The sequence below is a fragment of the Hakea prostrata genome, chromosome 10 (assembly GCF_041222555.1).
Source record: "Hakea prostrata isolate BN-2017 chromosome 10, UWA_Hpros_2, whole genome shotgun sequence".
NCBI classification, from domain to species: domain Eukaryota; kingdom Viridiplantae; phylum Streptophyta; class Magnoliopsida; order Proteales; family Proteaceae; genus Hakea; species Hakea prostrata.
The window spans coordinates 35,767,949-35,779,431 of record NC_142609.1 but is presented as its reverse complement, the minus strand read 5'-3'; the positions used below and the strand labels follow the sequence as shown (position 1 = coordinate 35,779,431).

The 11,483-nt window shown below is 36.5% G+C and overlaps 1 protein-coding gene across 1 annotated transcript; it reads left to right on the top strand.

The window, feature by feature from the left end:
* The first annotated feature begins 306 nt into the window (after positions 1-306).
* On the top strand, positions 307-1,505 carry LOC149002668 (early nodulin-like protein 9). Its single transcript, XM_089137773.1, has 2 exons — positions 307-615; positions 816-1,505. Exons 1-2 carry the CDS (start codon positions 405-407, stop codon positions 1,277-1,279), a joined length of 675 nt encoding a protein of 224 aa, XP_088993899.1. The 5' UTR covers positions 307-404; the 3' UTR covers positions 1,280-1,505.
* The last annotated feature ends 9,978 nt before the right edge of the window (positions 1,506-11,483 follow it).

Here is an 11,483-nt window from a genome sequence, read left to right as displayed (position 1 = left end):
AGGAAAAAAGTGCTTGTCTGCTTACCTCATTGGCCAGCATTGATAAAATTTCTAACCTGGTGAACAAGGCATGGATATTCTTAATTTGCTCAAGCAAAGCATAACCCCATTCAGAAGGTTGCCAAGTAAATGCAAAAGTGCTCCTGAACCATGAGGCTCTGAGAATAAAGCAGCTTATGCTTTGGACTAGAAGCTAAGATATCCAGACAGCAAAGAGGAATAACTAAAGAAGCAAAAGCTTCACTGCCACAGATTGTAAAGCTCCTGGGTGTGCAGAGGTTCTATAAAATCCCACTAACCATGTTACCTTTCCTGTCAAATCTTCTCCTTTGAACCAAGTAGCACAATAGGTCTTCGGCTGTAAGTCTCCACTCCATTAGCTAAAGATCTACTGTTCTCTTGCCATGGCCAACACCATTCTAAGACTCAAACACCATAGAGAAGCATTTCATGCTTTCTGGCTCTTTAGCACTCTTCTACTGGCGATGCAAAGCGCTGATGCAACCGATTTCAAGGTTGGAGGTGACAATGGTTGGACTGTTCCAGCTGATGCAACAGCAAACACCTACAATCAATGGGCAGAATCGAAGCGGTTCCAAATTGGAGACTCTTTATGTAAGTTGAACGATTGATTTTGTTGGTTTTTCTGATGCAACACTAATTTCTATATGTGAAACTAATCAATGGTGGTGAAGGTGCAACTTTATTTCCTTAGCGAATAGATATTTAGCGAACAGTAAACTCAGAAATGTTTATTGTTTTTTTGAAAGCATTTATCAATTAACTGTGGTTGTTACATCAATTGTTTATTGCAGTGTTCGTTTACCCAGCTGACAATGACTCAGTGCTTCAAGTAAACAAGGCTGACTATGACAACTGCAGCTCAACATCACCCATTGAAACACATAAAGACGGCCACACTTCAATCAAGCTTGAAAAGAATGGTCCTTACTACTTCATAAGTGGAAATCCAGAAAATTGCCAGAAGAATGAAAAGTTGGTGGTCGTGGTGATGGCAGATCGAAGCAACCAATCTTCTACCACAAACCAGACGAGCCCAGCATCTCCTCCTTCAAACCAGACAAGCCCAGCATCTCCTCCTTCACCTTCAGGTGTTATTGAGAATGCCCCAGCTCCTGCTCCCGTTGGAGAGATTGCTCCCTCCACTCCTAGTGTGGAGTCTCCTAGTCCCACTGCCAGTGGATCTTCTTCGATGTTCGTGAATGCAATTGCATCTGTTGCAGCTTTTGCTGTTTCTTCTTTGTTCTCAGTCCTGTAATTCGTTTGAGTGGTTTCTTGATTCCATCATCTCCTTAACAAGTTTCTGTTAATTTTTCTGCCACGGATTTCCAAGTGGCTTCCTTGGTTTTTCAGTATTTTTTTTTGGTGTGGTTGGAAAATAAGATTTGGATAGACAACATATAGTATTTGGTTTCTACATCAAATGTATAACGAATAAACTAAACTAATAATTGTTCTGTTTGTGTGAAATCATGTCTGGATATCTTTCCCTTTCTCTCTTTCTAGAAGTGAAGTGAATGGCTGCATAAAGATTGAATTGGACTCTGATAAATTATTTTGTTTGGCTCGAAATGTACCGTGTCAGGCACAAAGCGCCATATAATAAGATTCGATACTTAGGTAGTGAATCGAAAACTATTGAGGGTAGGGGTGTTAATTTGTAGACCAGACCGTTAAGATCGAATTGTACTGGCCCGTTATAGCACTAGCCAACCCAAACCAAAGGGGGGCTACCAATTGAGGGATCGAAAGGCAAATGGTTTCGAGCTGGTTTGGGCCAACCAATTTGTGACCTGTTCGCTAACAAAACTAAATTCCTAACACGTTAAAACCCGTTATAAAAAGAAGAGATAAACAAAAGCTTTTATTCTTATATATGCCATAGGGTTTATCTACTCAAGCTTGTTAACCATTATCGTATTTGCTAACTAAGCTAATTAAATAAGTAATGATTAAAAAGTGAGTAACAAAACATGATTGTTGAGCTCTATCTTTGGAATTCACTTGTGTTTCTAGTGTTTTAGATGGCTACTCAGCAATCTAAGGCTGACCCCAAGTAGAGAGACTCCCTACTCAAGTGACCTTTAACTGAGTAGATATGCTAGTAGAACTTATATGTAGGATGGATTAGGGTTGTATTACCCACTTTTATTGATCCTAATTTATATTTTCATAAATAAGAGTCTTTGTTTGGACCTTAAGCCCAAGAGGTAAGACTCAAGACTCATATGGATCTTAATTTGAAATGGGCTATATTGGTTTGATAATAGGTTTTAATGGTTTCAAAACTGCGTCAACTATTGACCTAAACTGTTAGTCACCCGAACCCAAACTGCATAAAACAAGAGAAGAACCGAAACTGCAATTTTGCGAATGGTTTGTGTTTGGATTTGGTGTTTTTCAACCGAAACTGTTAAGGTCAAACCTAAACTGCCCCAAATGAACCATTGGGCACCTCTAGTTGAGGGGCTTATTGGTTAGTTATGTAGTTTTGTGAAATCACACCAGTAAAATATAACTAATTGCAATAGAATTTAATTAAACTCAAAAAGTTAAAAAACAAAAAACATTTCCATAATAGTCCATGATTCTCAAAAATTCACACTATCAATCTCCAAAAGGATTGCAATCAATAACATTCCCAAGTGAAACTACACTAAGGAATAAAATAAATATTTTTTTTCCTTCCTCCTCCATATATCCACCATCCCCTTAGTTGAATTTATCAACCATAGAAGTAAGTGAAAAGTTTTGAGAAGAAATTAGGCAAGCAAAATCATATATAAATCAACAAGGCTATTCTATACAATCACATAAATAATTTTTATACAAAATAATCTGAGCAAATTGCACTAGCACCCCCAAAATAGAGGTTTTAAAGCATTGACACCCCACTTTATGTTTGAAACACCCAGACATCCCCAATTCATTAAACATATTAGTCCATTTTGTTAGTGTAACAGTTAACCCACTGTTTATTTTTTCTTTAGTTCCAAAAATGTCTTTACAAAAATCTAAGGAAAAAAAAAATCCAACAACAATGTCTTCATCAAATAACCTTTATAGGCATAAGAATTTTTTTTTTGGGTAAATGAGAATAAGATTTCATGGAAGGGTATAATAGTCTTTGCGATAATATAATTAATTATTGTAGCAGAAGAGGACCTATGTGTTTTTCAAACATAAAGTGGGGTGTCAATGCTTTAATGCCTCCATTTTTGTGTGCCAGTGCAATTTGCCCAAATAATTTTAATGCATGTGACAAAATGACCATAACATGCTCAACGATACAAATTTGATTCAATTCCACTGATAAATCATGAGTGAACCAACTGTCCTACCAGTCTAGGGACCATGAGATGTTCTATGTTGTTACATGGCCAGGGCATATTACATAGCTCAACATCCATCTCCCCTAAATCATTTGTTTCAAATTCAATGTATGTTCCATGACGTTATATAGTTTGTCTTGTTACACAACTCTAAAATTCCTCTTAATCAAAATATATTGCTTAAACCAAGTTCCTCAAATTCAACTAATGTTCCACGTTGTTTCCTGGCTTGTGCCATTACATAACCCTAACATCCACCAAATCTAAGACAAAATGCTTCATATGCATCTACCCTCAACCATGTGCCTCAAATTCAATGGATGGTCCCCATACATGGTTTGTGCTATTACATAATCCCAACATCCATCTCGTTAAAGACACCAATGCTTCACACAAGGGGACAACAACGCAATAATGACTATGGCATGCTCCGATATGATATATGCAACTAATATACCAATGGCATGTTCATTTCAATACAAAATCATAACAAAAAAATTTGTAAATGTATGACACAATAAACTATTAAAAATGGAATATTTGCAAGACTAAAAATACTGATGTGACACTCATCAAATCAAAGAACACAACTCAAAACCTAAAATACTGATAACTGGTCGATCTATAGAACACATAAAACAAGAACTGCATTCTGTATGCTAAAGATCAAATATTAAAATAAGATTGATCACCAACTAAAAATCATACTGATAAAGTATAAGAGTGTATCTACAAATGTGGTCAATTGGAATTTCCTCCCAGAGATAAAGGGTTTCATTCTAACTTTGTTTGTTCCTCTCCTTGATTCCTTCACTAGGTTATCAAGGGCCTCCCAAAGTGACGACCTTAGCATTATGGATGGATGCACAATCATGAAGAATAATATAAACAAAACCATACTTACAATATCAAAGAATTTACCATGGTTCAGCAAAATTGTCTACGTACACCCAAGAGAAAAAAGAGATTCCACTATTTCTTGAAAACCTATTTACACCACTCTCACACCTTACAAAGTGCTACCCTTTCCTTGCTTTGTTACCTAGGTTGTGCTATAGAGGCATAACTATATGGAAACCCAAAATCCTAATCCCCATAAAATTACAAGTTTACTCCTGAACTGGTAATTGACCCAAAACTTGTTCCAGTTACAATTATATCCAAACCCTAAACAAACAATCTCTCCCCTGTCTTGGCTTGTGCAAATCACCGTTAGGAAGACCATTGTTGATGTCTACTTTGCAACTACCTTTCTCTCTATGTATCAGCCACAACTTACTGATGGCCTACATCCCCTCTAGGGATGCTTTTTTCTTGACTTCCATCACCTAAACTAGCATGACACGTGTTGGAAAATGCCATGTCAGCATTGCCACATGGGTCTCCATTAGTTTTGATTATAACAAAGATGAATTACTAATGGTTATATTAAGATGTGTATATTTAGTTCAATATGAGAGCAAGTGGACCAAATCCAACTCAATGTCGGATGCCCAAACTCAAGTCAAGGGCCAAGACCAAGTCAAGATGGACATGAAGTCGAAGTCAAGATGAGCATGAAGAATGGAGTACAAGAAGACTCAAGAACACCAATGAATATCAACTCAAGCTCAAGTAAGAAGACCCAATAAATCAGGGCCTAGGACACCTCCTTGCATATACAAATGTAATTGCACTCATTTGCATTAAAACCATGCATGTTTTAAAAATGACCTAGGCCATGTTAGGAGAATGTGGGTGTTTCACACCTCACCTAGCTAGATTCGGTCATACCTGAATCCCCGTGGGAGTGATACACAACAAGACTAAGGTTTAGTGTCAAATCCATATTATCATATGACATAGCATAATCAAAAAATAAGAATAAATCAAAGATAAATATTTAAAGTTATAGAAACTAAATTATCAAATGAGGTTACAGTTATCCATTAACTTAAAGTTAAAAACATAATCTAAAGTTGAGCATCAGAGTTAAAGGAAGGAGTCGTTTGCAACAGAATTCTAGGTGATAATTTAGTTATAGTTATCCATTAACTTAAAGTTAAAAACATAATCTAAAGTTGAGCATCATAGTTTAGAGGAAGGAGTTGTTTGCAGCGGAATTCTAGATTCTTCAATAGAAGACGGCATCTTCACTCTCTATATAAATAAAGGTGAAGATAAAACGTAGGGCTATGAGGGACACTATCGTCTCCAAAGATATCGTAGGATCTCCACTAGTACCAAGATCCATAGGAGCAATTCGGGCATGGACACAAAGCTCCATGTGAGTCCACCTCCTTGCAAGTCACTTCCTCAAAATGTTTTGCTGACGACAGATCTTCCATTTGAATGGAGTCCTCATAACCTGTAGCAAGATCTAATAGAGCATACACGTAAAAGGGAGTGTGTTCAACAAAACTTAGTGAGGTCAACTAAACTACATATCATGCATCTATTCACAATTTCCTACATCAAACATATATGATTTGTAATAATGAGATGAATAATAAAATGAATTTGAAATCATGCTTCTAACTCTATCATAAGGTCTCTATGGTAGACATGCATTAAGCTATATACTAGTCTCCTTTGGGCAGTCTTAATCACTCTCCCTCAACAAGAGACGTCTATTGGGTTCTCCATGGTTATTGGGTCAAATCATATCAATCCATGGCTAGGGATATAGGTCACCACTCTCTCACATCACCATTTGGCATGAGAACTGGCACGTCTCAAGGACAACTCTAGGCCCATATGGTCATACGGTCTTGTACTACATATGGTACGGACATCATTCCTCAATGGGAGGCATCTGTTAGTCCAATATCCTTATGGGATCCTCAACGAGAGGCATCTATTGGAATCCATTTCTCAATCCTATGGTCATTCACATATATATAGGCGGACACTCTTGTGGCTTCTCTGTAGAAATCGCACATTGCACTGAAAGTGACATGAACCCAAACTCTATACATATGTAACCCTACCATCTCATGATGGCAGTGGGCATGCTTGATACTAATAGGACCCAACCATTAACATTGAGGGTTAACTGACTTCAATACCCCTACCGGAAGAGTAGTAGTACTCATGGGGTTACCCAGCCAACAAATCTAGACACCTATCACTTATGTAGTTAGGTCTAAGTTCATAAATATATAGGATTGCTAGGGTAATGGGTGAACCCATAGACCTAGTTGGCATATAAATACAAAAGGACAAGGTCCCAAAATCAACTCCACACATCCACACCATTCTAATATAACAATTCATGAAATTTGAAAATAGAAGCAAATATAAAACATTACCTTCCGTTCGTGCAAAGTCACATACAATTCATAATAGAATACAAGATATCAAATGATGAAGATTTAAATAACACCATCAATCATACAAGATATGGTTAACTATTTTCCTTACCTTTCCAGCTACAATTAATTTCCAAGTTCCAAAGAATTCCACAAAAGAGAGTGCAATTGACCCAAAATAACCCTAGAAACAACAAAAATTAAATAAGCAACAATCGGGGATCAAATAGGGTCAAAGAGGGGTAAAACATGCACCCAAAATAGGGAGTGGGGGGTTGAGCCACACAGAGCCAGTTGACTGCCCAGTCTAGGGCTTTTGCCATTGAGCTCAATTTCGTCCCCAATTCAAAGTTAACTTGCAATGAGACTTTGGGGTCTTTAATTTGACAACATTAGGGTCCCCAAACTACCTTTCAAACTTCCCAATTGGTTCTCAAACGAAAACTCCCAATTTGGGCTCTTAAAGTTTGCTCGCGGGTGTCTTTGAGAGGTTTGAATCGATTTCAAATGCAAGTGGTTGTAGAGGAACTCTGCCTCTATTGTGCCGAACAAGTCAAGACGTTGTACCCCGCACCTGAGGCCTCGACTAGCACTGCGGCCACCCATGGGAGCACATCTACCGCCATAGTGAGCCATCTAAAATTTAAGAGAACAATAAAGGAGAAATAATAAAGATGATGAATAGTGATTTTCTTGAAAAATTGATAGATGGAGTGAATGAAATGTAGATCTAAGCTAAAATGCATGGGAAAATGACAAGGATGCAGTGAATAGGGTGAATCTACTAAAATATTAAAATTTTCACGGGCGAATGTGCGGAAAATTTTCAAATCTAGTGTTTGTGAAATTAAAAGTAACCGCAAGCACACGGTATCGTATAGCTAACGGGTCGATCTCAAGGAGATATGCCACTTTAGAATTAACTTCTTAATGATAATGCGAGAGTGCAATGATTAAAATTTGTTAATTACTTAATTAAACTAAATGAACGGTCCTAATCCATACATATAATGTGATCGAATTGAAACGAAAATTAAAGCAAACATAATCAACGCATAATTAATAAAGGCAGAAAAAATGCGAATAATAAATAAATAAAAATAAAAGGGAAGTGATCTGAGTGTCAGCTCTGGATCTAGTGAAGGCGGGTATAATTATAATGACTTTGACCATGGACCCTTTGCCATAACTTACAGTCCACTGATCAGGGGAACCGATATTAGAGAAAAAGAAATTGCAGAAAAGAAATAATTAAAGCAATAAAAGGAAAGGGAAACCTTAACCAAAGAGAGGCAAGACTGTAGGTATCTCTGATCAAGGACCCAGGGGAAGGGAGAACAATAAATAAATGCTGAAAGTAAATCCTAAATTAAGAATATGGAGGGGTAGAAAGAAGCGGGAATAGAGTGATGAGAGAAGATTATTGAAGAAGGTTACTTACTTGCGAATTGAACAAACGATTCAAATCTCAACCAACCCTAACAACCAGATCTAGATTTAGAATGATCTGGATCTGCAATTGCTAGACTCAGAGAAAAACGAATCTTAAAACTTGAAACTTGAACTTGAATTGCATTACATAGAAAAATTAAACCTAAACATTCAATCTAGAAATTTAAATCTCACAAATGCAAGCAAAGAAAACTAAACAAAGCCTAAATAAACTAAAGAGAGAAGAAAGAGTGCTTCTACTAAGCTCTAATACACATCCTCCCTTGATGGAATATGCTCTCCTTTTATAGAGTTTACATGGGATATGAATCTTGACAGAATTTGAATCAAACTCAGGGTTCCTATCTGACTCAACCAATTAGGGTTTTGACGTACTAATTGGACTGACTTAGAAATATCAAATGCATAATTCTACCATTGGATTTGACCATCAAGAAGTCGTGAAGCGCTCCTCCAAAATTTAGCTCGATCTGATACCGGATGACCATTTGATGAAGGGCTTGATCAAAATTGAACAGAGACATTCAAAAATGGGATTTTTTTTTCTTCCTTATCTGAATATAATCTTTTTCTTTATTTAATCAAATCACAAATAGGAAATAAGATATTGAGGTATGCAAGGACTCTTTTCTCCATTTGGACTCTCTCAATAATATCTCTGTAGATTTGATTGATAATTTATAATCTCAGCCGTAGATCAAATTTGCCTTCTTTATATCTTAAGTATTTCGGAGTTGGCCCATAATCACATCTCTAGCCCATCATGCTCCAGATCAGGCCCATTTTCGCATTTGAGAATTTGAATGGACCTCTTGACGTGTAAAATTACATGATTCATACCCAAAACTCCAAAAATTTTGCTTAAATATTGAATAGTCCTCAAATCTGCAAAAACAAAATAAAACCCAAGGTAGCTTCACTCTAAGTGTGTAAAATGCATGCTTTATGCCCTAAGATTTCACACATAAATGTGCTCATCAGATTCCCCCACACTTAGACTAAGCTTGTCCTCAAGCAAAAATTAAAGAAAAATACAAATGCAGGTAAGAAACTAGTGCAACAAAATAAATCCTAACTCACTTTCGTAGGAATCACGGTTACACTTAGCATGTGCAACAAGCCTTTAAACCACTTTTACCTTTCAAAATAAATCCTATAAGGTCTTTTTTGTTGTTTTTCATTTTCTCTGAGGTAATGTGTGTTCATTTTCGCTCATCAACCTTAAAAAATTACGCATACCACTTTTACCTTTCAAAATAATTAACATCTAAATCCAAGAAATGACTATTCATATTAGTTATGAACGATGAAAATATTTTGGTCATTGATCAAAATAGACTTTTTTGGTAAGGATAATTTTGGATTGAACCTTTGTTTTTCATTAAAATGACTGTAATGATGAGAACTATAATCTCAAAAAATCATAATGAGCCGAACAATTTGGGGTCATTGATCAAAATAGACTTGTTAGATAATAAAAAGGCCATTCCACTGAGGTTATATGCCTTTCATTGATGAGAATGTTTTGGTCATTTTTGGACACCAAGCTTGTGTTTTGGAATGTTGATAGTTTTCTTTTCAGATCATATAGCCGACTTCTACTTCATCACTCCCACATCACCCAAGACGAAGAAACAAAGACATCCCTAAATCAAAGTAGCTCAATCCAAGCCTATTTTGAGGTTTTTGGGCTTAAGATGGGAAAGGCAGATTTAGGTCAATCCAAGCCCTATTTAAGGTTCTGGGCTTTAGATGGGTATTGATTTTGTAGTTTTTGGGAGGTTTTATGCTTTGATATGTAACCTTCGAAGATTAGCCTTATCCCTTTCTTTTCTTATTAATAAATTTGATCATTTACTAAGGGGGAAAAAACCAATAGAGCAAAATTGCATCCTTATTTGGTTCTTAAAAACCTTTTTACTGACAAAAATCAAAATATTGTATTTTGATGAAAATTAGAAAAAACAAATTATGTCTAAATGTGCTTAATTAATTTTTCAATTTAATGTCAATTTTGCATCCTTATGCAAGTTGGCTTGGATAATTAAATACAAACACTCTGGTTTTGCTCACTTTTTGAAAGGGAAAATGGTGGACAAAAGGGGAAATTTAAAGTTTTTTGGACAGCAGTCATCTTTGATGTTGGGATTGAGGAAGGTTTAGAGTTTTGTTCGGGCTCATGAACGGTGGTCAGCTGGTGATGGTCATCACATAAGTTTCTGGTTTGACAGGTGGTTGGGGGATTTTACAATTGTAGACTATGTTGGTATTCCTCTGGATCTAGAGGGTCATTCGAAATTGACTGTTATAGATTTTTTACAGCAAGGGGAGTGGAGGTTTTCGTCAATGGACAATGCCAAATTTCAAGAGGTAGTCTCTCTTATTATGTTATTTCCTGTTCCTTATGCTGGTTTTGTTGATGTTTGTCATTGGCAAGGTTCAGTGGGGGGAGAATTTTGTTTTCGATCGGCACGGGATCTCTATCATATAAAAGGGGAACAACTGGAATGGGCAAAGAGTATCTGGAAGACTTCTTTGCAGCCTAGACAACACGTTTTCTGTTGGAGACTTTTTCATGATAGGCTACTTGTTGATGCCTTGTTGACTCGGAAAAGGGATTATGTTGGCCTCTCGTTATAACCATTGTGGTAAAGCTTTAGAGGATATAGGACATCTCTTTCTTCACTGTTCATTCTCACGTGGATGTAGAGAAGCTTTTGTAGCAAAGTTTGGTTATAGTTGGACAGTAAAAGATTCGATTGTAGAGTTGTTCAAGGCTTGGAAACAACAGGCTTCATAGTTTCCTTTGCGGATTGCTTGGATTAATGGATGTTGTTTGCTTTTATACTTCTTTTGGATGGTCCGCAATCAAATCCTGTTTGAAAATTTTAATTTCAGAATGTTAATTTTTTCAGATTTAATACAATTTGACTTTAAAATGGATGGGAGAAAAGTAACTCCTACCATTTTTTTTTATGCAAGAAGATTGGGCCTTAACTTTTTGGTCATTGGTGCTGCTCCTCCACAAGAAATTTATTGGTGTCCTCTTGCTGCAGGATGGGTAAAACTAAATATTGATGGGTCTTCTTTGGGCAATCCAGGAGGAGCTGGCGGTGGAGGAGTCTTTCGAAATGAAGTTGTTGTGGTGGTTTTCAATTTCAGTGTTTTTTTAGATGTTGAAACCAACTTTGAGAGTGAATTGAAAATTTTCATTCATGGATTGCATTGGGCAAGATATTTACAAATTACTGAAGCTTTGGGTAGAAAGTGATTCTAAAGCTATGGTGACTTTAATACAGCAGAAGAAAATGCATTGGTATATCTTTCATCTATGGAGAGATTTACAAGAATATTTGATGGCTATAGACTGGAAGATTTCACATTGTTA

Coding starts and splice junctions, on each gene's coding strand:
- LOC149002668 (XM_089137773.1), top strand. CDS start 405: ATGGCCAACACCATTCTAAGACTCAAACACCATAGAGAAGCATTTCAT. Junction 616..815: donor CCAAATTGGAGACTCTTTAT/GTAAGTTGAACG, acceptor TGTTTATTGCAG/TGTTCGTTTACCCAGCTGAC.